The sequence below is a fragment of the Rhamphochromis longiceps genome, linkage group LG16 (genome assembly GCF_057381845.1).
Source record: "Rhamphochromis longiceps isolate RC_006_pf linkage group LG16, R_longiceps_female_GT1.1, whole genome shotgun sequence".
Lineage (NCBI taxonomy): Eukaryota > Metazoa > Chordata > Actinopteri > Cichliformes > Cichlidae > Rhamphochromis > Rhamphochromis longiceps.
This window is the reverse complement of record NC_140572.1, coordinates 21,802,228-21,829,086: the sequence shown is the minus strand read 5'-3', so window position 1 is coordinate 21,829,086 and position 26,859 is coordinate 21,802,228. Positions and strand designations below refer to the sequence as shown.

General features: G+C 39.5%; 1 protein-coding gene across 1 annotated transcript; it reads right to left on the bottom strand.

The window, feature by feature from the left end:
• Positions 1–12,312: 12,312 nt before the first annotated feature.
• LOC146651077 (protocadherin-17-like) lies at positions 12,313–24,804 on the bottom strand. The gene is made up of 4 exons (XM_085384534.1): positions 21,266–24,804; positions 20,030–20,088; positions 19,709–19,878; positions 12,313–13,083 (listed from the first exon to the last, which is right to left on the bottom strand). The coding sequence occupies exons 1-4, from the start codon at positions 23,732–23,734 to the stop codon at positions 12,506–12,508; spliced, it is 3,276 nt and encodes a 1,091-aa protein (XP_085240660.1). The 5' UTR covers positions 23,735–24,804; the 3' UTR covers positions 12,313–12,505.
• Between the last annotated feature and the right edge of the window lie 2,055 nt (positions 24,805–26,859).

Below are 26,859 nucleotides of genomic sequence, written 5' to 3'. Positions count from 1 at the left end.
AGATACATAAAGTGGAATTTAGTTGGAAGTTTTCTCAAATCACAGATAATTTATTCTGCTTTGTTTCCTTGTTTTTCTTCTCTTCCACATGGAGCAGGAAATGCAAACATCCAGCATGAAGTGTGGGCTAATTCATCACACAGCAACACGGAGGAATATCTGATGGAAATTTTGCATATCATGCATGTATACTGTGTGGGAATTACAGCGTGTTACAGCTACTCTTTCAAAATCGTGATAAGCAAGGTTGTGCTGGTTTGTTTTGTGCATTATTTTGCATTCCTGTCTGTCACTTGCATAAATATGTGATTTCCCCATTTTTTTGTGGATGCAATAAAAAAATCTAATAAAACACTATTAGAAACAATAAATGATCCATATCTTGTGAACTAATTTTTTCGCTGTAAGCTATAGTTTTATAGTTTCCCTTTCTTTTATATACCACACTCCAGTTTGCGGAGTCGTTTTGTAGCTTGAAATTCGCTATAATTCTGCACTGCATAGTTTGTTAGAGGATGCAATATTATTATATGAGGTTTTTTGCACTGAAATGGGCAATTAGCCTCTGCACTGTGCCGAGTTCCCTCTCAATTTCTGCCCCAGGAGGGTGACGACAGCTTAAAGTGATCAGTGTGCTATCGATGGAAGGAGAAGTGGCTGAAAGCTAGCAAAATAATTATAGTTTTATTTTAGTGGTAAAAGATGAGGTGATCAAATCTTAGTAGCAAGTATAAGACTAAATTTAGCACAGTGTTGGGCAGAAAAAAAAGGCAGTTATGATATTACAGGTTTCAGAAAGGCGATAAAAGAGACTGGAAGAGAAAATGTATTGTGGAGTTGAGACCAGTAGAACAAAGGCTCACTTAGAAAAGGGGGGAGACTTCTGCGCTCCATGCAAAACTGCCTTAAGATAAAGTTCTTAAAGTGGCTGTCAGATGCTGTATTGAAGCCAGTAGTGAGGCTCCCATACAAGGTTCTTCATGGTGTTTCCTTTGATTTCCTTCAGCCTGAGAAAAGCACTGTCCTAAAAAGGGAAAAGGAAAGAGATTTTTTGTCCCCACGTGTCCGTACTCCAACATGACCCTCTATTCAGATGCTACTTCCGACCTTTGTCATTGCATTACATGCCAACTTTTCTTTTAGCTAGACTATTTCAGCAATCTTTCCGCCCCTTAAGTTACAATTGCTCTAGTGTTTCCATCAAGGTCAATGAGAGGTGGTTATAAACAGAAAAAAAGAAGAAAAAAAAGCAACATAGTGCACTATGGTATTCAGATCCAGCTCTAATCTCCTTTCTCAAGATGACGGAGGAAAAGGATCACATATGACGGAAGAGTCTTTATAATGGATTGGGGGGGGAAAAAAAGATGACGATAGCCCACGCAATCACTTCTCCCTCTGGTGCAAGAACTAAATCCCAAAGGGAAACTCCTTATAAACATTCAGTTTGTTCAAGGCAGCTCGAAATGTGTTCAGTTTCTCATTTATTGTACCTCTGGTGCATATCCAGCAGAGCTCTCCAGTAGCATGTCGACCAATCAAAACCTGGAAACAGGTTTGCTGCTTCTGCCATGGCAATAATTTCCACCCCTCTAAGAGGCCTTCTATTTCAATCTAATTCAAACAAATGTATTCATATATACTTATATATTAATCTCATTTGATTTGGCTTTAATCAGTGACAAAACCTGTTTGTTTAGAGCAGCAGGAAGGCTCACAGAACTGGTGGATTTTGATATTTAAACATCATGCTGGATGGTTATGTTTCATTCCACTCACTAACAGGTGGAAGAAGTAAGGAATCAAGGGGAATGCAAATGCTCCCTAACCTCATCTGAGCCAGAATGAAACTCCACTTTGGCTGCGATTTTCATTCACATATGGAGTTTTCAGGAATGGGAATAGTGAAAAGAACACATTCGCTTTCACAAATTGCATGAAATCCTGCCCAGGATTCGGTGATAAGGGTACACGGTTTGAAGAACTGCACACATTTCTTAGTGAAGCTTTGATAGATTCATTTCATTAAAACGCTCTTTTTTATTATGAGCAACATTAGTGACCTTGAGGAGTCGGTCGCCTAATCACCAAGGTTAAAATATCTGGAGCAATTAGAATTTTTTTTTTCTGTCTGCAGTGTCCTTGTTGCAGACAGAGCACAATGAGATTTAGAATTAAAGTGGATTGGACAGGAGGTATTGCGTCACAGTCTAATGGGGAGCCTACAGCCGATGGCAGTTAAAGCATGCACATCTGAAATGGGAATCCAACTCATTTTATGAGCTGCCTCTGATTTTGGCTTTGTCTAAGCTTTAGGTAAACAGTCAACAGACCTCGCGCGATCTGACTTTGGACATCTGACAAAACAATTATTGCACAAAGAACTATTTGTAAAACTTAAAAACGTTTCTTTTACAGTTTTCAGGAAGAAAAAAAAAGATCGACTAGATGGACAAAACAGAACCATCAGAGCTGGATCTTACTGTAGCCACAGCTCTGTGGTCAATATTGCAAACAGTGTTTTGACTCCAACACAAACAGTTTCGATCCTAGCCTCCCACTGATCCAAACATTTACTTATTCAAATGGGCTGCCAGTTATTGCCTGAAATGACAAAGTGAGGGAGTATCGTTGCTGTTTAAAGATGTTCCAAAGATTGATCCTGGCTGTCTGACAACGTGTGCTTTGGTTCTGTTTTATTGCTTCCATAAAGTGCTCCAATGAGACAAATTTAAGATTCAGGTCAACTTTGAGACCTTCTTAACCTCTCTAATCAGCGCAGATATGACACAATGCATGCTCTGAGGTTTTTGACTTTAATTATGGCCCATTATCATCATTGTAGAATGAACACAGAGGTCACAGATTCTTTCCAAATTGACCCTCACATTCTTCTTTTTTCTGTTTTTGTCCTCAGCCTTTCTATATTATGCAGCATGTCTTTCCGTACAAAGTCTGCATGCATAGTTTCTCTGCGGTTTCTCAAATTCATGCCTGGGGATGTTAGTGACCCAAGACTTTTTATTTGCAATGTATTATTTGTTTTTGTTAAAGCAACTTACTCTCAGGTACTCCTCAAACTTTGTCTTTCTTTCTTACTTACTTACTTACTTACTTACTTTCTTACTTACTTACTTACTTACTTACTTACTTACTTTCTTTCTTTCTTTCTTTCTTACTTACTTACTTACTTACTTACTTTCTTTCTTTCTTTCTTTCTTTCTTTCTTTCTTTCTTTCTTTCTTTCTTTCTTTCTTTCTTACTTACTTACTTACTTACTTACTTACTTACTTTCTTACTTACTTACTTACTTACTTACTTACTTTCTTTCTTTCTTTCTTTCTTACTTACTTACTTACTTACTTACTTACTTACTTACTTACTTACTTTCTTTCTTTCTTTCTTTCAAATCTAAAAAGTGTATAAAATAACAAATTGACAAGTCTAATAACTTGTTTCTGTCACAGTGTGCTGGACCATAATTACACATCTCAGTGCTGTAATTTCCAGTATAACCTCATGATGTTTTTTTTCTCCCCCTTTTTTTGTCTCACCGTTACAATGCCTAAAGCCAGACAAAATAATACAGAAGTGTGTCTGTTTGGCTCATTGTCACAGTAGCGCTGCACTTAATCCCCTTAAGCGACCGAAGTCCGTGTGTGAACATAAATGTCCGACACAGTCAGGCTGGACATTAAACAGTCTTTAACCTGCCAGCTCCCTAGTACAAATTCCAAGTGATCTCTGATTATGCCCTTCTGTTTCAGATAGTTCCCTTGTGGTTTGCTTTAATCTATTTTACCTCTATGAAATAGCTAAATTACCTTCTGATACTGAACCTTTTACTAGGTCAGTATACCTTAAGCTGGCGTTTTAAATTATTCACTTTTTGACCATTACTTATCTATTTTACTCAAATAAGCATTACTTTTGGGGTTTTTTTCCTACTGCTGATTCATGACTTAAGTCGTAATTGTTAAGTCATGGCTAAGCAACTGCAGTCATTGAATTTAAATGTAATTTCAGTGTTTTTTTCTTCTTTTCTTTTTCAATTAGTGAAGCTAATATTTTCATTCCCCTGGCAACTGCAAAATTGCCCATCGGGGTACTTGTATCTCCGGTTGGAAATCACTGACATAAACTGCTCTGACCCTGCTTCTATAAAAGCCAGAGTGGTGTTTGTTTTGCCCAGTGACAATTTTGCAACAGCCACAATCACATGATTGTAATTACTATGCTGATAATTTGGATTTGTTAGCCATCACTACACAGGAAGTTACAGCAAGTGAAGGCCTAATGAACAAATTCATTTTAAAATGCACATTTGTCTAAAATGTATAAATAATCATTTTATAACTTCTGACGCTTATTCCTGTATTTTCTTTTGTCCTTGAAATGCTCTGAAGAGGTTACAAGAGGTTACAAGAAATATGATTTAATATGATATGTTTAATGATAACATGTGGCCTTTTCTGTATGTTACAGTGCTTTGAAATCAATGCATTCATTTGATAGTTAAACTAATAAGAAAAAGATCAGATGAAATAAGGAGAAACCTTTCCTGAAAAAAAGGCTTTATTACCCATTGAATCTCAGGGCTTGCAAGCTTTTACATAAATCTCATCTGTCTTCATCATTTTGCTGTTAAGAATGTATAGTGATCCTGAACAGGATTGAGAAGAGATATATAATAGCATTGCATGCAATTAGATTCAAACCCATGCAAGAGCTGAAAATGGATGATTTCCCAGGGGGTTGTACTAATCCACTCAAGTGCCATGGCACCTTGTCATGCTCTCCTTTAAACAAATCATATTTTTATCCCGGCGTAAGGTCATGCATTCCTGCAGCTGCCAAAATTATTAGATTTGGCATTACTTCTTAAAACAGTATAGACTGTTCTGGGCCACAGTTTACCTTAGCTGGGCATTCATGATGAATCCGTTTCACATCTATAAATACACTCCTTGTGGAACGACAGCCCCACAGGACATTCATGTCCAGTTTGCGGGTCTCACAGTTGTACTGTAGTTGATGAATGCCTTTCGCAAGACTCTATCATCAAACAGCTGCCAGTGGAAATGAAAAGCATTACAACATCCATCAATACGTTTACATGTAAATGAAAGTGTGTGTGTGTCATGACTAAATAGATTACACATAATCACAGACACCACAATAATGCGATCCCCTGTAATAACGCCGATGCTTAACATGTGTTTACCTCTGCTGATACACCACTGTGTGAGCTGTATTAGCGGTCACACAGATTTGCATTGAAAATCTCGTTCCTTACGGAAAAAAAATTAAGCAACCTGATTTACAGGTTAACGTACGGCACTACGATAAGTGGCCTGTAAGAGTTCATGTAGACAAACGCTGTCATTATGAGGTTGAGAGGTTTGGCTCGCTGTGATATTTACCAGACTTGCACAGTGTTATGGTTAACCTACTTTTGCTCATTCAGACAGGGAGGGGGTTGCTGGCAGCTGCCTTTCATAGTTTTATGCCAGCGGACTGATCTCTCTCTGGGTGAAACACGATGATAGGTGGATGAGGATATTCTCTTAAATGCCTTATTTACGATAACAGTGCTTCTCAACAGGAGGTGTCAAAGCTGCATAAAATTTGCTTAACCTATATACCAAAGTACAGATAATCAGAGTATAAAAAGGTGCTTGAGTATGAAGGACAATTTCCATAGCCGTACTACTCCAAGTGTACCAGTTGCTTCAATGAGTGAACCTCTAAAGTCTATCACTAATATGTCACTTTGCTCATTACCAACCAACAGATGACCCAGAAAACTTCAATTTAGTCACAGCGAGACATGTTTAATGTTTTATTCGCTGTGCTGTATAATGTAATGACAGGCTTTTTTCATCCCTGGCTACTAATACAAGAGTTCTTCCTCAAGCATTAGAGTATACCTAAGGCTGTAGCAAATCAGCAGATTTGAAAAAAAAAAATGAAACAGACTAACAACAAACACGTCAAAATGGCCAATTACTTTCAACACTGCAGACTATTAAAGACAGTGAAAGAAAAGGTGAATGAGGAATAATCCAAGTTCAAGTACTTATTAAAACAAGCAACCCCCAAAAGATAATAACAAAACTGTTAATTAAAATCATTTCTTTTTTCAGTTTTGCTATTTTCCCCTTAAAAGTCTCAGCAATTCTGTAATTTTGTTATATTTTACATGAGATATAAAACTACCTGGACTAGGAAGCCAATTTAAGTGAGCTTTGATCACTGATTTGCATTTATATCCAATTTGTTTGCGTGTCCGAAATGGCAAGTTTAGTAAGGCTCTGATGAGTAAGTTATTCCAATCAATCTCTTTTTGTGCAAAACTTGGCTCAGAATTACATGATGTTCCCACTGTCTGTGTACTAATAATCATAAAGGTCTAAACTGACTGACCCCACAGGTGAAATAAAACCAACAGGAGAGTGAGGGAGATGTCAGTTGAGTACTTGCCTGAACACACCCACACAGTCCTCTGGGGAGGTTTAATCAGCTAAAACAAGTAAAAAAACACCTATGTGGGTGGACAATGGGTGTATAAGGGCTTTAATACTAGTGAAATTGCTGCAAAATGGTAAACTTTAAAATGTAGCTTTAGCCTATCCTTTTCACACCATCTGTAGCAGCATTTCTTTGGCTTGTGAGTTGATTTTTTCTGACAATACTCATCATAAAAATGCTCTAAAGGGAAGTTATATATACAGATTAACCACAATATTAAAAATCGGCTAAGATTGTATCGGTTCCCCTTGTGTCACCAAAACAGACCAAACTCTTGGCCCCATTAGGACACGGTCACAGGACTTCTGGGGCTATGTGGTGACTGGCACTGGGAAGTTGGCAACTGATTTTTCTGCACCCTGCAGGCTTGTGTGGGTGGGGCGTATGTGAAGCGGTCTTTGTCATGTTCTGTGAGTCATTCCTGTCGAGTTTGAGTGAAGAGGTAATCAGCTGCTGCAACAGTGATTACGTGGTTGATATGTGTTAAAGTAATATCCATATGATTGCCAAAAGATAGCAGAACTATAATGAGAAAGGATCAATATTATTCGTGTCACCTTTGAGAAATTTCAATGGTGCATGGCTAATACAGTCGAACATATGCAAAAACAAGTAAATATATACGCATTGCAGGACACATATTAAGATATCTGAAAGTTGTTTTGAGTAATAAATTGAAATGCAAAGAAAAATTGTGGTTTTCTATACAAAGAAAGGATCGAAAATTTTATGTAGTTAATGTGCTAATGTATGCATCCTCATGCAAACTTGAAATCTCCCAACTAACTCCAGCTAAAACCTCCTCCAGACAAGTTGGCTGCATCATTAACTTTCGAGTCCACTTCCAGTAAATGCTAATGAGATTTCTCCTTTTTAACCAACTGAGAAGCTTAACATAAAGTGGGTTTTATAAAAACAGCAAAGGTGACACCCGCACCTTTGCTGTTGCTTTACCCGTGTCAAACAGCTGAAAATTGTGAGGCTTGCTGGGTCTGAAAAGTCTCTGGATCATGCACTTATGTCTGCATGACACTTAAATCTTCTTGAACATCTACCACTTTTTTCAGACAGCCAGGTTTTGCTACACCAAACTGTGTATTGATTTAATAAACTGTCTATTGATTCTAAAAGGCTGGGCAAGTTTCTGTACTCTGCCTGGTTCTGTCTAGTGCCTCCTTTCTCTATTTTCCATCTTATTTATGATGGCAGACAAAGCACTTAAAGGGTGAAGCTTTTTAGACAGAGAACCTTTGAGCATATGACAGAACGCATTAGCTTTTCCACTTTATGCAGATATTGGCCCACTTTGTCCCTAAAAAGGCATGTAGAGGACTATTTTTGCCCAATTCAAAGTGAGGAAAGTATGTCATGACCCAGTAGCACATAGCGAAACCTGTGTGAAGTCCTGCCGGATCGCTTCCCTTCGCTATATCCTTTCTTGGCGTTAAACATTAATCATGATTGACAGATTGGCGTGTATTTGAACTCCTCCCATAGGAGAATGTGTTAGTAACACCTTCTTAACAACCACTTAAAATGAAACGGTTGTGTAGTCGGGAATTTTCTGTCAGACGGGGTCAACAAGAGGAGTGTTAATTCCCATGAGTCTGAATGAGGACTCAATGCATTCTGTGGTGGCATACATCTTTTAAGCATGGGAGCAGAACAATGATTAAAGGACAGTATTGTGCAAATGCCTCCTTTGCTGCCCTGTCAAGTCTGTCCACTGTTATAAAGAAAAAATAAACTGTGAAATTGCTGTTGCTTCAACACATGCATATCATTACAGCACCTTGAATCCAAATTAAGGAAATCATTACTGAATAGTGAAAGTTGGCAGGTACATTTATTTCCATGTCACTGTGCCTGGTAGAAATTTAACAACACATTAATCAATTTGGTTAACTGTTTGGCTTTTTCTCAGTCTGTTTTCACAAGTATTTTACAATCATTGTGAGTTTTTTGTTTCTTTTAATCACTAAAAAAGCTCTATATTCTATTAAAAAATACAAGTACATGAAGAGACAGTCTGCATTTTATCATTACAGAGAAACATGCAGTGGACGTTTTAAATTTAGTGACACAGCAATGTATAAGCTGAAGTAGAAAATTGTATTCTCATCCTTGTAACTCAACAACTTTAACAATTGAAATGAACTATAGTGTAAGTAAAAACCTCATCTCACCATTTTATTTAGTACAAAATGATTTCAGAATTTCGAAATGTGGCGGTCTTCATCTAATACCATGGGCATGGTCTATCATGGTCATATCATTCTGGGCACTGTACATGAGCCTGACAGCTGTGCCCAGTTTTTTTCAGAGGCAGTTCTTAATGGTGATTTTATATCTGACAGTGTTTTCTGATTTTCTGATGCTGCACAGCTCCGCACCTCGACTTGTTCTTGATTAAAATCGAATTGCCTTTGCAACTGTCCGTATCCTCCAGGAAAACAACAAACTGTCTTTGACACTTTGTTTTTTTGTACAAAATAATGAAACAAGATATAAATTAAATAAGTGTAAATTAGTGAGCTTCAGAGATGAGGGAGTATTTTCCCCACTTGTAACTGATTGCTGGCTGCAGGGTCGCACTGCATTTGCCACAAAGATGTGAGAGGTTTCCATTTCTCATCCTACCTAACTCCAGGCATGAACATGACTTTTAAAGTTTTTCTTTTATTCCAGATTTAAACCTATAAAAATGACAGCAAATTTTATTCAGAAAACCAATTAGAGTCATCTTTGGATCGTGTCCCATTGCAGCACTTTCCTATTTTTATTTTTTATTTTTACTGGAAAAGAGAAAAGATTCTTTCAACATGACATAAATTCACTCACTATGTTTTAGGCTATATAACCATGTTATCAAATTAAAATCTCTTTAAGATAAATGCTCTGGCGTCTACTTTACATTGCCTAATAGTGCCCTGTTTAAGCCGTTTATTTGCACGTTTGTTTTCTAGGTTTAAAATGCAAATAAACCTGAAAAGCAGCGTTTTGAAAATTCCCCCTAAAGGCATGCACGCTGTGTTCAATGACATGACTGAGTTAAAATGAAAACTACACTCTCAATATTGTTTACTGTTGTTTCCCCACCAACAGTTTTCAGCCAAGTGGAACCATCTCCCATAGAATTTAGTGGAGGTGGAAGACAAGCTCTTAATCGGCTGTGTTATTGAATTATTGAATTAAAAGCTTAAGTACTCAGGGTGAGCATGTCAATTTTTCACAACTGAATGGTACAGTGCTCATTCTATTTTCATTTGAATAGATCATTTGTGTATGTAAAATGTAGAAGAATGGAGGTATTACACATATCAGTTTCATTGTCTGTAATTCCCTTTCACTGTGACTGTAATCATTCTGAGAGACAAGTCATATTCATCCAACACTGCATGCTGGTCCTTAATCTGCATTCAGCTCCCCTCGACAACATAGCACTTTTTGTCAAACAGCTGTACTGTAGCACAGTGTTAATTAAGAAAAGGCTTGCTTCAAAGCAAATTTTGCATAATTATTGCAGAAGTGGAAGTTTAACCTGTATTACATCCTTAAGTGATATAGCGTTCAAAAGTTGGAGGAGTAAGAGTCGCAGCAAATGGTTCAACCCTTTTCCACTTGACATTCTGCTCACCTGTCTTCATCCCTCGTGTTCTGAAACCCTGGGACTGATACAGATAAAATGATGTGATGTTTCTGTCTGTATTTCAATGGGATGAGTTGCTGTGACCCACGCAATCTCCCTCTCAAAGAGTATTTCAACTTATGCAGATGAGCTCATCAGAGCTGCCTGCTGAGATGAGACATCTAGGTCTGGAATTGTGTCAATACCAGCACCAAAACAAATGCAAATCAAAATCCAAATTAATGTGTTTTCCCCGAGGAGAAACTGAGTCGTACTTATAGTCAGCTCTCAGTAGATGACAGGATTCTGTTATCCAGAACTCATGAAAAACAAGGCATTCTCAAACCGCTCACTGAGCCAGGGTACAAAAGTCAGTGTCTCCAGATGGAGAAACTAAACTAAACTAAGTAAAAAGAAGCGAGAGGCTTTTGTGCGATGGTTTTACAGATGAGAAAATAGAAAACACTTTTACATTTCCAGGATTCCAGGAAGTTTAGTGATCTAACTTTGTAAACATACATCCATGCTTATGTTTAATCTCTCCATACACAGTGTCAAGTGAGTATTTTGGCAGTTTTCAAAAATAAAAAGAAAAAGGAATAAAAAAAAATGTATATCCCTGTCTCCTGCTGCGATGGATAACCAGCAGCCACATTTGGAAAGCAGGAGAGAAATTAGTAAATGGATGGATTGCTGCAGTTTGTCTGTTTGAATATGTCTGCAGACTATGGCCTTCTGTCACTACACCTACCCCTTCTGCATTTGATTGAATAGTAAATAGAGTACAGTGCATGCAAACAGCAAATTTGCACATTTGGTCTCGTAATGAGGTAGGGAGCAAATATCGAACATTTTGTACAGTCAGTAAAAAGACTATAAAACCCTGGATATTAAACGCTAGGTTCTCCTAACCTTGAAACCGCTACAGTGAAGATGTTTTATTTGTGCTTGATGCATTATTCTTTTTTTCTTTTTTTGCATATAGTTGTGATAACCTCTAATAGCACTATTTGTTCAATCCTTTGCTGCTGCAATGACCTACTTCCCCCCACAGGGATCATTAAACTTTCATTTTATCTAATCAAAGAATTCATTGCAAAAGTCCTTGCTTGTAACTGCTTGTTACTGCTGAATGTCATTTTTTTTCCTTTTTTTTTTCTTAGAGTCGCGTCTCATCATTTGTCAGGAAACATGCATATTTAACAAACCTATAATCACAAGTAGCCCAGACTGACAGCAGCTCGGATGACTTTGAATTTAAAAATATCCCTGAAAATGTATCCATCTCTTCCGTACGATACATATTTTTAATAAAAGCATTGAGCAGAGGGAGTCAAGCCATCTTCTGGTGGGTGCACTAATACACAGTGCCTGTTTTTATTTGCCTTTATTAAATAGAAATAGCTGTGTAAAATGTTGATTGTGATTTTCTTTAGCAGTGTCTGTGACTAAGATCTTTATTACTGCTAGGTCACATGTGCTGGTATACAGTATATAGCTAAAGTTGGCACATTTGCAGAGTCACTAGTGCTATCTGTCATTAACACACATTAAGCACCTTGTAGACATAAAAGCACTTCTCTCACATAAACAAGACAGCTTCAGAAGTTGTCACCAGTCAAAAATAATTGCCTTCCATGCACGCACAGTGTATACAAATTTAATAAAATACACAACAAGTACAGTGGCCCACATTCACGTGTAAGCTCAGCTTATTTTCACATAAACTGCAGAGAGGACGACAATAAAATTACAAATACATTCTTAAAAAATTGTTTTTCGAGGAACCTCAAATGGTTTCATGAAAAGGGACATTCCCTGTTGCACCACCATTAACAGTTCATAAGACACTTCACTTTTTGAATGTAACGTCACTGATATGTATTTCAGTTGCTGTGATATTCAAAGAGATGTTCCTTATACACTAAATGGAGACAGAAAGCTTCACTGTACAAAAGCAGACAGGACTCAATAGCTTAACAGTAGCAATTTGTTCAACAGCCTCACAAAATTGGAGTTTGAAATGTGTAAAATACAGACACCTAAATCGACGGGTACAGTACACTATGAAAACACTTGTAGTCAGGTAAGCACTGATTGGCCCCCACCTCCCCCCCACCCCCACCCACCCCCAAATCTTCACAGCAGTCAAAGACACATATTTCACTTGAACACAACAAGTCACAAACTCAAAAAGAAAAGACATACAAAGCAGATGGTTTTTGGTTACAATGCGTGTCTGAACACCTCTGTGGGTTAAATTAAATCAGCTCTTGGTCATTTGATCTGTGATATCATCATCATCACCCCTGGCAGGTGAGAGAGAACGGGATCGCGCCCCACCTGTCAGTTACCAGAGTCCCGAGGGTCGAGAGCACAATCTGACCCCCCACACTCCTGGCTGATGACAGAGCTGTGAATGAGACTGCTTGACAGGGACTTAGGCCTGAGCTCGCAGGTCAGGTAGGAGGGCTCCTCCAATTCTGTGTGCAGTGGGGAGCACTGGCCATCTGGAGGGCCATAGGCACTGCTGTCTGAACCCCCGTCCCTCACTTCTTTGGGCTCTTGGTTGGCCAAGTCCGGGGGCACACTACTCTTGGTGGGACTACTAGACGCAGATGGACTCTCCTGGAGCGGTGGGCTTAGTGCACGCTGCGATTTTAAGTAAGGTTTGACATTGGCCACAAGGATTGTACTGTCCCGCTGGTCCTTTCCAAACGTGCTGAGGGTTTTTCTGCTGTTGCAGCTGATGGTGCCATAAATCTCTGTCTCTACCATTGCATCCATTCCCACAGGGATGAAAAGGTTGGTGCGATTATCGGCGCTGTCTGCTTGGCTTCCTACCCGTAACTTTGGCATCCAGCATCTGTCAGAATGTCCCAGTGCACGACATTCATCGGTGCAGTGGACTGATTTGTCTTGCTCTGTAAAAACAGTTAAACATTTTGTTATTGGACCATGCTGGGGTGAGTAAAAAAAAAACAGAAGATGATGTAGATGGCATTTGAAGGATGAGCAGCAATAATAAAACGCCACAAACGGATGCAAATTTTGATGCTATTAAAATCCAGCTCATAGCTAAGTATCTTTGTTGATATAGAGTATGTGTCACCAGACATTTTCAGAATGAATAGCAACAGCAGCTTATTGCGACAGCAACTGTGAGGGTTTGAATTTAGCAATGCATGTTTTCAATTCTAAAAACTGCTTACGATGCAACCTTAAAGCACTGATACGCAAATAAAGTCATATAAAAAAAAGTTAATTTTACTCTTTTCTTTTTCCGTTATTGTACCAAATGAATGATTCGTCCTATATATGAAATCTTTTCCCTCTGCTATTCTCAACAACCTGTGTAGGTGTTTCCTGGAAAATATCATCTGGTGCAGAGGAAGTGATGTTTTTTTTTCATTTACATTTCCATCAGAAGATGTTTGTGTGAAATAAACAAAAAAAGAAAGAAAAACAAGCCTGAATTTGCATGACTGCATTTGCCATTTCTGACCAGAAAGTTTTGAAACACTCCGTAGTTGGGATGTTGTTCGACATTGTGCGGGCTCATTATTTTCATTTTTATATATTTTTTCTAAAACTTCAAAAGATAGAATGTTTGGGAGGGAGTTCAAAAACTGTTATATTGACACTAAAATAATATATCCAAGTCAGTTGATTTTAGTTTGATTGTGGAAGTGCCATTTGACCTTGAGTGTTTCTTTTATTTATTTTAAAGGACTCTGGTGCATAGCCAGGGGCTCATTGGCACATTTTTCATCTTTTTTAGTGGATGCATATTGTGAACTAAGCTGTTCTCTGAACACTTGTGGACCTCTGCTGTAGTAAACAGTCATCAACAAGCTCCCTAAACAACTGTCTTTGGACACTGGCTAAAATTAAGATTAAATCTTTCTCATAAGCTTCTTTTAAAAGGCCAAACAATAAGCTTTACATATAATCCACACTGAAAGTATTGAGTACTGTTGATTTAAGTGGTCCGCTGGATATTCCATGGCTGCAGTAGATTCTGCTTGATTGGCTGATGCGGCACACCACAACACAGGACTGCACAACGTGTTCATGGCACTAAATGTCAGCAACAAAGGAGAAATGGACAGCGCTCTATATTTGGGTTGTAAATCCATCGTTTACATTTCACACCACACCCAGCCCTGGAGGGGTACAATAAGCACACAGAAAGCAACACGTACCACAGAGCCAATTTCCATGGTGTAATGATGTAGAAGGTGTTGTTTTTCCTGATGCCATTACACTTTGCTATTGAAATTAATTTGACAATGCTGCAATGGGATGTCTTGCATGTAGCCACAAGAATAAAAATGTCAAACACGTCTTTGTAAATTGGCGGTAAATCCTACTTTTCTTTCATTTGCTATACATGAAAATGAAACTGCAATTTAATCTATAAAACTAATATTTCAAAGAATCCTCCAATTGTTCTGCTGACTGATTAAACTTATGTAAAAAAATAAGTTTTCATTTGTTGTGATTACTTTGAGGTTTTAAAGGCACCCTTTCACTAAATATACAAAGAAATGCAAACAATGAATTGATTAGTATTTGATTAAATATTTAGATGTTGTAGATCCCAGAAAATTGATTCTGTTTACTTGGGGATAGTGTTTTCCGTTATCTCCAGATGAACAGAATCAACTTTCTGGCATTTCCTTACCTGGATGACTGAGCATGCATCAAGACATAGATGGCTTGTACGCTTATTGTTGAATGGGGGAGACATTAATACAGATTGGGACACAAACAAAACAGGACACAAACACCGGTAATACAATCTTGTTACATATGATGTTAAATCTTCACATCATTCCTCTCTCATAAATAAAAAATCACTTTCCTGCAACTAAAATTCCAATCAAAACTTGTATTTCATTTATATAAATAACTGCAATATTTAATTCACACGACTTGATGCTACTCTGATTAGCTAGATAAGACTCCTCTATCTTGCTCACATGTCATTCTGTGGAGCAAATGAGTAACCCTGAATGAGGCACTTGATCTCATTTTGAAACCCGGCTTTGATGAGGATGGGACTACACAGCCTGGAATAAGAGGAAGCTCCACATGAACGCGTTCATCCTAGAAGAGGTGGATAGATCCTCCTTTTCAAAGGCAACAGTACCTTCCGCATAAACTGGCCTCGACCAGTTTGCTGGAGGATACTGAACGGCAAAGAGGAAGTTCAAAATTAAAAAAAAAAAGATACCTCCTCTATGCCAAAACCCCCAAAAGCAGTAAAAAGCAGCACCATGTGCCACACAGCCAGTGGAAGCTCATTTGCAAAGTACATGCCACAATTATCACATACCGCTGCTCAAGTATACGAACACCAATACACCCACACATAGCCATAGGATATAATGGAACTGTTATTTATAAGGACTGGGCAGATTTAAATGGGGTTGTTAATTTACATAAGAACTGTTTTACAGATTCCACGTCTGCAAAAATGTTGAAGGGAAAGATTTTTACATTTTCTTCCCAACAAATGTTAAAATGGCATTCAGTGTGCTACAGATTTCTTGAAAGGGCAACAGTCATTTCTTTGTAACGTTGTGTGTGTTTTATGTGCAAAGTAAAGACTTTTGGGAATAATAGGTGTAATTTTAAATCATGTCATCTCCTAATTGTATATGAGATGTGACTTTTGTCTGTTTATACAGGCCAATGTTTTTCACATTGAGGTTTTCTGTAGAAAGATCTCGCATCAAAATGAGTATAAACACAGACCTTGCAGATTTCACTAAATGAAAACCCCACCTTTTACCTTTGTGTGCTGCTAGTTGCTCTGCTGCTATTCCCAGCTAAGTAAACATAACAAACATTGTAGAACTGAAGATCCTTTATGTGTGATGTGAGACGTGCTCTGAGAAGAATTAAACCAGCCGGTGCACAGCTAATGCACACAGACTCACATTTTCTTAGCAGATAGCTCTAATAATTAGTCCAATGATCTGGAAATTTTGATCTTTTTATGATCTTTTTTTATATTTTGCTTTTTAACTTTTTTTTCAATTTATTTGTATATAAGACATAAGCAGAACATGTGCTTTATCAAGTTTTCTCAGGTCAATGATCATCATCGATTGTGCTTTTACAGTTTATATTAAGTTGCATGTGATCCAAGGTAAAGAACAGAAACCTTTGTGATTATTGTTAAAGTTGTATCTAAACAGTAGAAATAAAGTCTTCTCTTGGTCGCTCATATTTGCACTGGGTCAGTACGATGTGTAAATGTATCTTTGAAAACACAAGTAGATGCTTGTAGCAACTCTTAGATTTACTAAACAAATTTGTATTTCTGGGTTTCGGGCAGCAATGATTTTTTCCTCTCATGCTGGAGGTTGTAAGAACTTATGTTGCATTCTTAGCATAAACTATTATGGTGCTTTGTCAGGATTCAAAATATGCATTTGCTCAAAAAGCATCTTACAAGAGAGAACTAAATTATGGCTTTGATTTGGCATAACTGCAACACAGATCCTGCATATTGTAAGTGCTACACGCTTTGATGCATCGACACCCCAGATTACAGTTCTGTGCCCCATGCATTTGTGTTTCTCCATCTTCTTTTCTCCGCCACAGAGAAACAAGTATTTTTTATGCACAGATACACAGGGCCAGAACAATAAGCATAAGCAAGGAGAAGCAGGGAGATGCTGAATTCATTTCCATGCTGCCTATCACTAGTGCGGAGGAGCGAGCAGATGATGCTGATGCAAAAGGATGTATGTGCTTAGAAGGTACACCTGCAACAGAGTAAGGTATTTTTGCCGTTTGCACTATTGTGTGGTGCTAGAAAGCCGAGAGTAATTGAAAGACATGTTTATATTATACAAGATTAAATTGTTACTCAGATAATACTTTACATTATAGACCTTTCTGCTTAGAATTTATTACCAGCATGTAAACATTGTATATATGGCACCTGTGCAGTTTTAAGCATATCTAGGCTCATACACACGAGCTTATAGTGTCTATCAAAAGCTATAACGTATCCTATCCTGCAATTAAGATTATTAAATAGTTTATATTACTACAGTTATAATATATATATATATATGTTTAGGGATTTTGCAGTCTCCACTTGGGTGCCAAAAAGAGTTGTTATAGCTTAGAACAAGCACATTCATTAACAGTTGAAGTGCATTAAAAGGCATATTTTAACTGTTTATATTGTCTGTTTGATTGGGAAGGTTAAGCTATTACCCCCTTTTTTTTTTTGCAATTGTGTAAATTGCACCAAAATGATATTTTTCCCACTTTTATTGTCCTACACTACAGGTTTTTCTATAACACACAATATATACATAGGAAATTAACTAGGCACAATAGCTTGTATAGCAGTACTGTTAGATGTTGTGGGATTTTGATAGTTTAAAACAGGCTAAATGAAGTGGGAGTGCCTTCATCTGCCTGCTCTCCATTTTACATTTATCACTGAGTAAAATTTTGTTAAATGCGTGCTCTGAAACAACGGAGCACCTTTATGTATTCTGCTGCTGCATTTACACCGCCACATAACAGAAACATGACAAAGTGACAAATAGCTGTGATCTTATGGGCAACTGTAGAATGCAACAATAATGTGTTCTCAAAAACAAAGAAACTGCCTGCCCATTATAAATAGAATCAGAGAAAGCCTAGCAACATACCCACTGTGCATCTGGTGTCTGTGAGAGTGAATAAATATTCAGAGTGCATGATGGTGGAAGCTGCACAGGTGCATATATTACCTGTATCAAAGCAGCCAGGAGACTAGAGGGATGGTAAAGGTAAAGACATAAAAGCAATACTACTTAACCCACAAGCTTTTGTGTTGGTGCATTTGGAACTAAAATTCTGAGGTGTCTCCATTTTGGATAATAGCACTATCTTGTCTAAATCTGCAAAACAGTGGCTTTGTTGTTCAATAAATGTACCTGCATGTTTGTGTGGTGTGTGTTTGTGTGTGTGAGAGAGAGAGACAGTGAGAGACAGAAGGAGTATGTGGGTTGGAGGGTGTTTTGTGTGTGTGATCACGTCTAAGGCATAATGCATAATGTAGACCTTCCAGCTTGTAGTCTGCGGACAGTGACACCATTTAATGTTCAACTGACCAACCCCAGGAGAGAGAACAGAGTTTAATCCAACCATTAGTTTTGCCTTTTAACTGCATTCCTCACATGCAAGCAGGGAAGCCATTAGCAAAACATGTTGATATTAAAAGCAAAGCCCGAATTCATCGCTTTTCTCTTATCTTATAAATGCAGGTCTATAAATTAACTGACATTCCTGTCAAGCGAAGCGTCAGTACTGCACTTGTAAATATTCAGTTTTGCATGTACAAAACATCTCCTTCAATATCTCTTCATGTGATTGGCCTTAGAACTTGGGTTGAATCAGATTCAGAAATGTGCTGCAAAAAAAAGTGATTGAATTTACACCTCCCACAGAGTCAAGTTTGGTCTACCATAATTCCTCATAGCACGCACACACACACACACACTCACTCACTCACTCACACATATATAAAAGTGAGATAGATCGAGAGAGAGAGATTCGCACATCCTTCTGGCAGCCGCAAGAGTGTTTCCATCTCTGCCCTCCTGAGCATGCTGCAAACAAACAGTACATAGCAATGTAAATGGTGTGGAAAGTACTGCACAGGGACATGATGACCACAGCCATTCTCTTCCAAGGCGCAGACAAGGAAATGAGAAACATCACCACTTCACTCAAGTCCCCCATTATCTTTTATCTTACCACTGAGAGTTGCTCTCATATTTTCAGTTTATATCCACAATAGCTAAATATATCAGACCCTATCAGGTCAGCCAGGTTGAAACAGATTGACAGTCATCTATGATTATACTCCTGGCAGCGCCAATCGTTTCAGATTTGTGAAATAAAATTTAACATTTCTATTTCCAGTTGGAAAGCAGGCTCCTCTCAAAACAGTGCAACCACAGCAAAACCAATAACAGCTGAGAAAGTCTTTCCAAGCAAAAGGTGGAAGCTCTGTGTCGTGTTGCACCATAAATATCTTTCATTTTGCACCGCAAGTGCCGATCATGTTTCTTGTCTCTGTCATCTTATTCAGGACATGTATGTGACAAACCTGTATTAAAATAATGACATGATCAAAGAAAGGCGCCTACGGAGGTACACTTTGCCATGCATATGAGGTGGTTTGATAGCTAAATCAGACAGAAGATGTTTGCAATTTCTACCTTCAGCCAAGGAACACTTTTATCCTTTTAAACTATCATCTGCCTTCCTCTCTGGTGCCTTCATGTCATCTTTGAAACACAACTCAGGCTGCATGCAAGTTAAAGTGGGACAAAGTAACACTGCAGCTACAGCATCTAATGACAGTTCAGCTTCTTGACAGGAGAAGTGGCTGCATTGGCTGCACCCCCAAAATGGTAGACCCCCACTTAAAGATCAGTGAGGTGCATGCATGTTCCCACTGGATAAACTATAAATAATGTCTAGTGTAAGAGTCAGATAGGCATCTTCAAGATGTCCACTCACCCTGCTCGAAAGGCTGGCCATTAACTGCTGTTGCTTTCATCTTGAGGGCCTCCCTGGCAGACGTGTCGCAGTGTGAGCCTTTATTAGTATCCTGGTCACTATCAGCTTGGTCACTATCACCATGGCCACTGTCTCGGAGGCTTGCTCGTTCTGCATCCTTAAATGTTGAGCTGCAGCAGAACAGGAAGAGGACAAAAAGAAAGAAAAAAAAAGAATTTAACTTACCTCTTAACTCCTGTTTGATAGCCATAGTCAGCTGGCTTGATACAAAAGTGAAGAAGCTAAACGCACTGGTCAGACGTTTTTGGCTAGTGCTCTTACCTTTGAACAAATGGCTGCCTGCTGCCAGCATAATTGGGCTCTGAGGGAAAATTTTCAGTCTAAAAATGAAAGGAAAATAATATTTTACATTGTCCATGTTAAAATTTTAATTGACAGTGTAAGTAACATGAGATTAAGACAGGAAAAGAAATTCCCTTATCCAGTTTTTAGATTCGAATTTCTTTACTCTAGCACGTGGAAAATCTGCTCAAGAAAATCTGCTGAGCACCTGGCAGTGACAAAATCACGAGAGGAACAAATCTCCATTGTGACCATATGTACTCTCCCTCGGCGAGGCGAAGAGTTAAGCATTAGCCACTGTCATCAGCATCCTTTCCACCCTATCTTGACAATAATGTGTTTGTGTTGATCACACCCACATACTCTAGTGACTGGTGACAGTGCCAGGCCTTGTCATCTGCGTTATCATCTCCAAATGAGACTGTCTGCGAGACTGTCCTAGATATTTACATCGTTTACAACACATAATTCTGCTGTGCTAAACTGCACTACAAGCCTATGCTGTCAAATTAGCATGTTAGCTGGCTCGTGTATTCAACCCTGCCGTCTCTACAAGGCATGGCTGGACCCTATTAATGGCCTTATCGTGCCAACTTTGGATACGGGCTGGTGGATCTGGCCCATATTTGCGGGGAGCGAAAAATGCGATTGTAAGGTTATGCTGTGTGCATCTCGCTGTCTGGTGCACATTGGTTCAGTAATGTGATCGGACAAGCTGCTCAAACACCTGTCCAATCCCACATTTCAGGCAAGGTTTTGTTTTCACTCCATAGCAGCAGATCTGGCAGGGTCACAGCAGCCTTCTTCAAGACTCACGCTGTTTGCATGTCTAACTGAGAGTGCTTTCTGATTATGAAGACCAACTGTACCATTTTCCAACAGAAGACTTAAGATTGAGCAATTTCGAAATGATTCTAAAATACTGCTATGGATAAAAAAAAAAATCAAAAAACCTCTCCTTAGTGAAATGCCATTTGAAGCACATGAATACGATTCAACAGTAAGTTGCCGTATAACGCTTTATATGCAGAGAATGATTCAGAGCATCAAAACAGCGGGAGAAAAAGTGAAAATAATGATGTCTGCTCACAGTGACAGAGTTTCTCTTTTTTCAGTCGATTACTTTTCTTTTGTCAGATCAGTATGGCTAAGCAGTGTGTACAGATAAGCAAGAATAAAGGGCTGATAAAGAACACAGTGCAGCATCCTTCTTACCTGTATCACTGACATCCTATTCGCTGGAGTGTCTGTGCTAAGCCCGGCAAAGCTGGAGTGGCAACCTGCCCTGGGGACTGTCAGGCTGTTTGGGGTGGTTTTCAGGTACATGACCTCTGACCTGGGCAGTGTGAGTGGCAGGGGGCTCTGGTAGTCAAAACAAATTGGCGAGGTGATGAGAGACGGGCTGCTCACCACGTTCATTCGACTCGCAGAATCTCTCTCCTCCATCTCACTTTGAACCAGCATGATGTCACTCTTGTTGATCCGTTTCTTTTTCCCCTTCCCCACTGGAGGATTGGAGTACTCAGCCATGCGGCAGTTATAATTCCCAGCCTCCTTATCTTGATGCTTGGACTTGACAGCAATGGCGGTCATGACTGCTAAGAGCATGACAGAGATAATGCAGAGGGTAACTATGAGGGGCAGGGACACATCCCAGTGCTGCTGTTCCCCACTCACGCTGGATCCCCCTCCTGTTGCTGTGTCTGTGTTCGCCTTAATGATCAGCTTAGCCACGGCAGATAAGGGGGGCTTGCCATGGTCAGTTACCTTCACCACCAGCTCAACCACTGGGGCGACCTCCTCCCAAAGAGCATGGGCAGTTCTGACCTCTCCTCCCACTGGATCCATCTCAAACAGGTGGTCATCGTTTCCCTCTGTGATCTCATAGGTCAAATGTCCACTTTCTCCATGGTCATGGTCCACTGCTTTCACTGTAGCCACAATGTATCCAATACCTACATTTCTAGGCACCGGGATTTCCGCTGTATCATTCTGAAGAAGCGGTAAAATAATAACCGGGAGATTGTCGTTGACATCGAGAACACTGACTCTAACTGTAGAAGTGCTTTCCATGTGAGGTGATCCACCATCTTTAGCCTGAACTTTGAACTCAAATGATTTAGTTTGCTCATAATTGAAAGACCGGGAGGCATATATGGCTCCATTGGTGGGATTAACAGACACATATGTGTAGACTGAAACATCTCCTATATGTGATGGAAGAATGGAGTACGTCACTGTCCCATTTCGACCCACGTCTGGGTCGTGGGCCAAAACGGAGCCCAAGTACTCCCCCGGGATGTTGTTCTCAGGCACCTGTAGCACATACACTGCTTTTGTAAAGCGTGGTGCGTTGTCATTTTCATCCAAGATTTTTACAGTAAATGACCTAGTGTAATTCAAAGACGGGATCCCATTATCTCTGGCTACAATTGTTACATTGTATTCATCTTTCATTTCCCTGTCCAGAGGTCTATCAGTGAGCAGCGTATAAAAATTGTCATTGTTTTCTTGCAGTCTGAAAGGTACATTTCCTAGTACCCGGCACTGAAGTTGACCATTACGGCCGGAGTCTTTATCTGTCACTCTGACCAGCGCTATGACAGATTCTGGAGGCGCTGCCTCGCTGATGGCTCCCTGCCGGACAGAAACAAAACTAATTATTGGCGAGTTGTCATTTTTGTCAAGCACTTTGACGGTAATTTTACAGTGGCCTGGTATTGGGTTGGGCCCCAGATCCTTAGCCTGCACATCAAACTCTATGATTGGATTCTCTTCATAGTCAATCTCTCCCTGGACCTTGATGACGCCAGTATTGGGGTCGATGGAGAACAAATCTTGTATTCGCTCAGATGCATATCCAGTGAAGGAATACACCACCTGCCCGTTACTTCCTTCATCTTGATCAGTGGCGTTCAAATCTATAAGTACTTTTCCAGGGGGAGAATTCTCTGGAATCTCTAAAACATAAGAGGATTTTTCAAAAACCGGGCTATTGTCATTCGAATCAGTCACTCTGACGTTGATCTGCATGGAGCCCGATCTTGGATACTCCCCTCCATCTATTGCTGTGAGAAGGAGGGTGTGATGACTCTGATCCTCCCTATCCAGAGGTCTCTGAACCACCAGCTCCGGATATATAGTCCCATCGCCTCTCACTTTTAAATCCAGAGAAAATGTATTGTAATCATCTCTTGTGACCTGGTAGGTCTTTATCCCATTTTCCCCAGAATCTGAATCATGTGCAATAGTGAGAGGAAAGCGTGTCCCAGCAGCTGCGTTTTCTGAAATATCAATATTGACATGATCTGAGGGGAAACTGGGTGAGTTATCATTTATGTCCTGTATATCAATCTTGATCATGCATATTTCCTTGTCATTTGCAAACACTTCCATAGACAGCTGGCACTTTGGGTTACGCCTGCATAATGTCTCCCTGTCAATCCTTTGTTTGGTGAAGATTAGTCCACTCTCCGGGTCAACATCCACCAGATGTGGTGCTGAATTCTCCAGTACTCTGAAGTTTGATTTTTTCCCTCTCTCCATGGTCCCATATCCGGCATCTTTTGCTATATTACCTATAACAGTTCCAGGTCCTTGCTCCTCCGGGACAGAATAATTGAGATTTTTCAATGTCAGGGCTTTAACCCACAGCAGTAAGAAAACTGGTACAGAGAGACGCATCCCTTCAACCTGATCCGCAGTAGTGGCAGAGAGAAAAAAAATCCTCGTTGACTTTCAACCTGTTGATTACGGCAAACCTAGACTACTAAAACCGAACCCGGCATGTGGTTTACGCCGATCTTTGGCTAATTAGGTACTAAATCGATGCGTGAACCGCTACCTCTTTTTAAATTGGTATTTTAACCTCTTTCATATACCGCTCGGCTATGATGAACTCTTTCTGTAAACAAAGATGACCGCCTGGCGATACCTGATGTATGAATTAAATATCAAATTCAACATCGTGTACGAGAAATGCTTTGGGGGTTTTTTTTCGTTGTTTTTTTTTCTCACGGGGGGGACTTAATGAATAATCGATGACTATAAAGTATTAATATTCCCTCCTGCATCCAAGGTTAAAGCGCTTGAATCTCTCTGGTGAAGGTTAGACCGTAGCTTACAAAAGCGCATTGCCCTCATGCGACATCTACACCTAGGCTACAGCAAATTCTGACATGCCCGTTCAAAATGCAGCATTGGCCGATGTTACCATTCGCAATGCATTTACTTTTTTCCCTGTGCGGCACACTGTTGCATATGGGTTCTGCTCGTGTAGCATATACAGCCTACCCATGCCACAAAGTAGAATAAAAGCAGGATATAGAGCTGCTACTCCTGTCCAACCTTTTGTGTTCCCGTCATTCAAGAGCATCTATAGCACGGCTGCGACTTTTGCCCGATGATTGTCCTATAATCAGTCCAGTAATCCCATAATCCAGTCCAATTGGACCCAGTGCTCTCGCATCCTTCATTCGGACAATGCTCATCTGCACTGCCCCCGTAAACGTTGCCAGAAAATGCAAAAAGAAAAAAAGGCTGCTGGAAGATTTCAGATAATCAAAATTAATCGCTTTTCCTGCGCTCAGTTCTCTCCGCGTCAACTGTTGAAACCTGCTCCCTTCACAGTGAGCTGATCTGCCCGGAATCCTCTCGACGCCTTTATAACAGACTCCGGTGTAGGTTGTTTCTTGGTGCATTTAACATAGTTTCTGATCGTCTTCCAGCAAATGAGTGAACAGTGACAGATCTTGCCTTGGGGGTTTCTCCAATAGGTCTGGCAAGATCGCATGAAGAAGGGCTGTTCTAGTGCTACGTGATTCATTTACTGATGTGCGCGCACAGAGCAGCAGCATCAGAGGGAAAACGTGCTGGATGTTGCTCCTAATACATGTGGAAGTGAACTAGGGATTATGAAAAGATAGGTGAAATGTGTTTGGCTGGGAGGAAGTAGAAGCGGTGAGGACTTGACAAGTGATCATTTTTAAGGTGAATTGGATCAGATGGCCAACATGTTGTGGAAAATGTGAAATTAAAGTTGATAAAAATGTTTCAAGGTTTCTTCCCCTTGCAGTGCCATGTTCTTGGTGTCATTGAACATCTTTGGATATTCAGAACTAAAGATTCTTATTAATTATTAAAAAATAGCAGGCGACCACCTGTCTCTTGCATTGCACCTTGTTGTCGATTAGTGCGATTAGTTTTGAGAAAATCTAACCATGACATAAAATAAGAGACAGACTGTGGGTGTTTTCAGGATTATCTCTGCAAAGGACATAAGAGAACTGCTTATTCCTCTGAAAAAAAAAAAAACAAGGCTTATTTCCCAGCTCAAATATCACAGCTGTTGGTATAACCTGCCTTCTGCATCTATCACACTTGCTTTCAATAGCCTATCCACATCAATCTCATATCTCATATGGAAAAAGATGGACTGACATTTAGTTCACTCAGAATTTCAACAATATGACATTTGCATTTTTTCCCCCTCACTTGACCAAATCTTAGTGACGCATGGGGCTCCTTGATGATGCAGGTACCATACCAGAGTCATTCTGAGAGGAAGCTGTGTCAACTAGTGTGGCCCGGTTTCTCATTTAATTCCATGTTGCCCAGGATCTAAATCAACCTTGAGTTGTCCCCGAGTTCATTTTCATTGTCTGAAACATGGCTGCTTTCCTCCTCTGGGGAGCATCAACTTTGCCTTGCCAGGGTGCAGCCTGCATAAATTGGCCATTTCTGCAGGTAAGAGATAAGGACAACAAAGGGAAACTAATTATCATTCAGTCTATGTTAAAACCTCAGGAAAGAACTGCTATTGACAAATGTGTGTGCATTGTCACAGTCATACCATTTAATATGATCTGAACTTTGAATGAGAGGGTGGTTCATATCCATAATAAATAGGCCACATCCTAATGTGAGGCTTTGGCTGCCTTGTTCTTATAGAAGCTGATGACTTTGTCATGGATAAGTTTCTCTAATGAGACCACTGTCCCCGCCCTGGAGTATGAACCACGATCTCTGCTGCTTTTCTTGCAGTGAAAACACAGGGATGTTTTATGACAAATTGATTTTTACCTTGAAGCACAATATCTGGCTGGTGTAAAATCATACCTGTTGTATTCCACAGGGGTTGAAACGGCAAAACACTGCTCATTTAAGCATACTTGTAATATCTTGGCATCTCTTTGATGTCATTCACTTACCACTCTGCACAAGCGTGATTAGAGGTGAGATTAAATTGTTTATCATTCTGTTTTTGCTCCCGTTGCTGGTTGCGCCACACTTCAAGCTGCACACCGGAATACTGATGGTGGTGAGTGGGAATGATGATCAAGTCAATGAATCTTGGTGCAGAGTAAACAAAGGGAAAAGCAGGTTCTTCAAACAATTTCCTCCAAGAGACATTTTGCAAGGATGTAAATTGCGCACACAAAATAATTTGTACAGCAATGGTCGGGACAGCATCCCTATTAACTGTAAAGAAAAAAAGTTACAATAGTGACAACAGTTATTATGTATGATGGTCAAAATAACACAGAACAGTGACATCCAGTAATAATTATTACTCTGAACTACTTAAACTACTATATTGCAATAAAAAGAAGTCTGTATTTCTGTAAAGTTTCTTAAAGCCCACTATTATGTGTCTTTTACTGTGAAATAATGATCCATATCCCTGCATAATCGATGTGTCATGATTCTTCAGCAGAGTACCCATCTTAAAGGGACAGTTCATTCAAGCACCAAAAACTCTTCCCCCTATTCTTGTAACCACTCATGCAGAAAATTTTAGTTTTATGTGT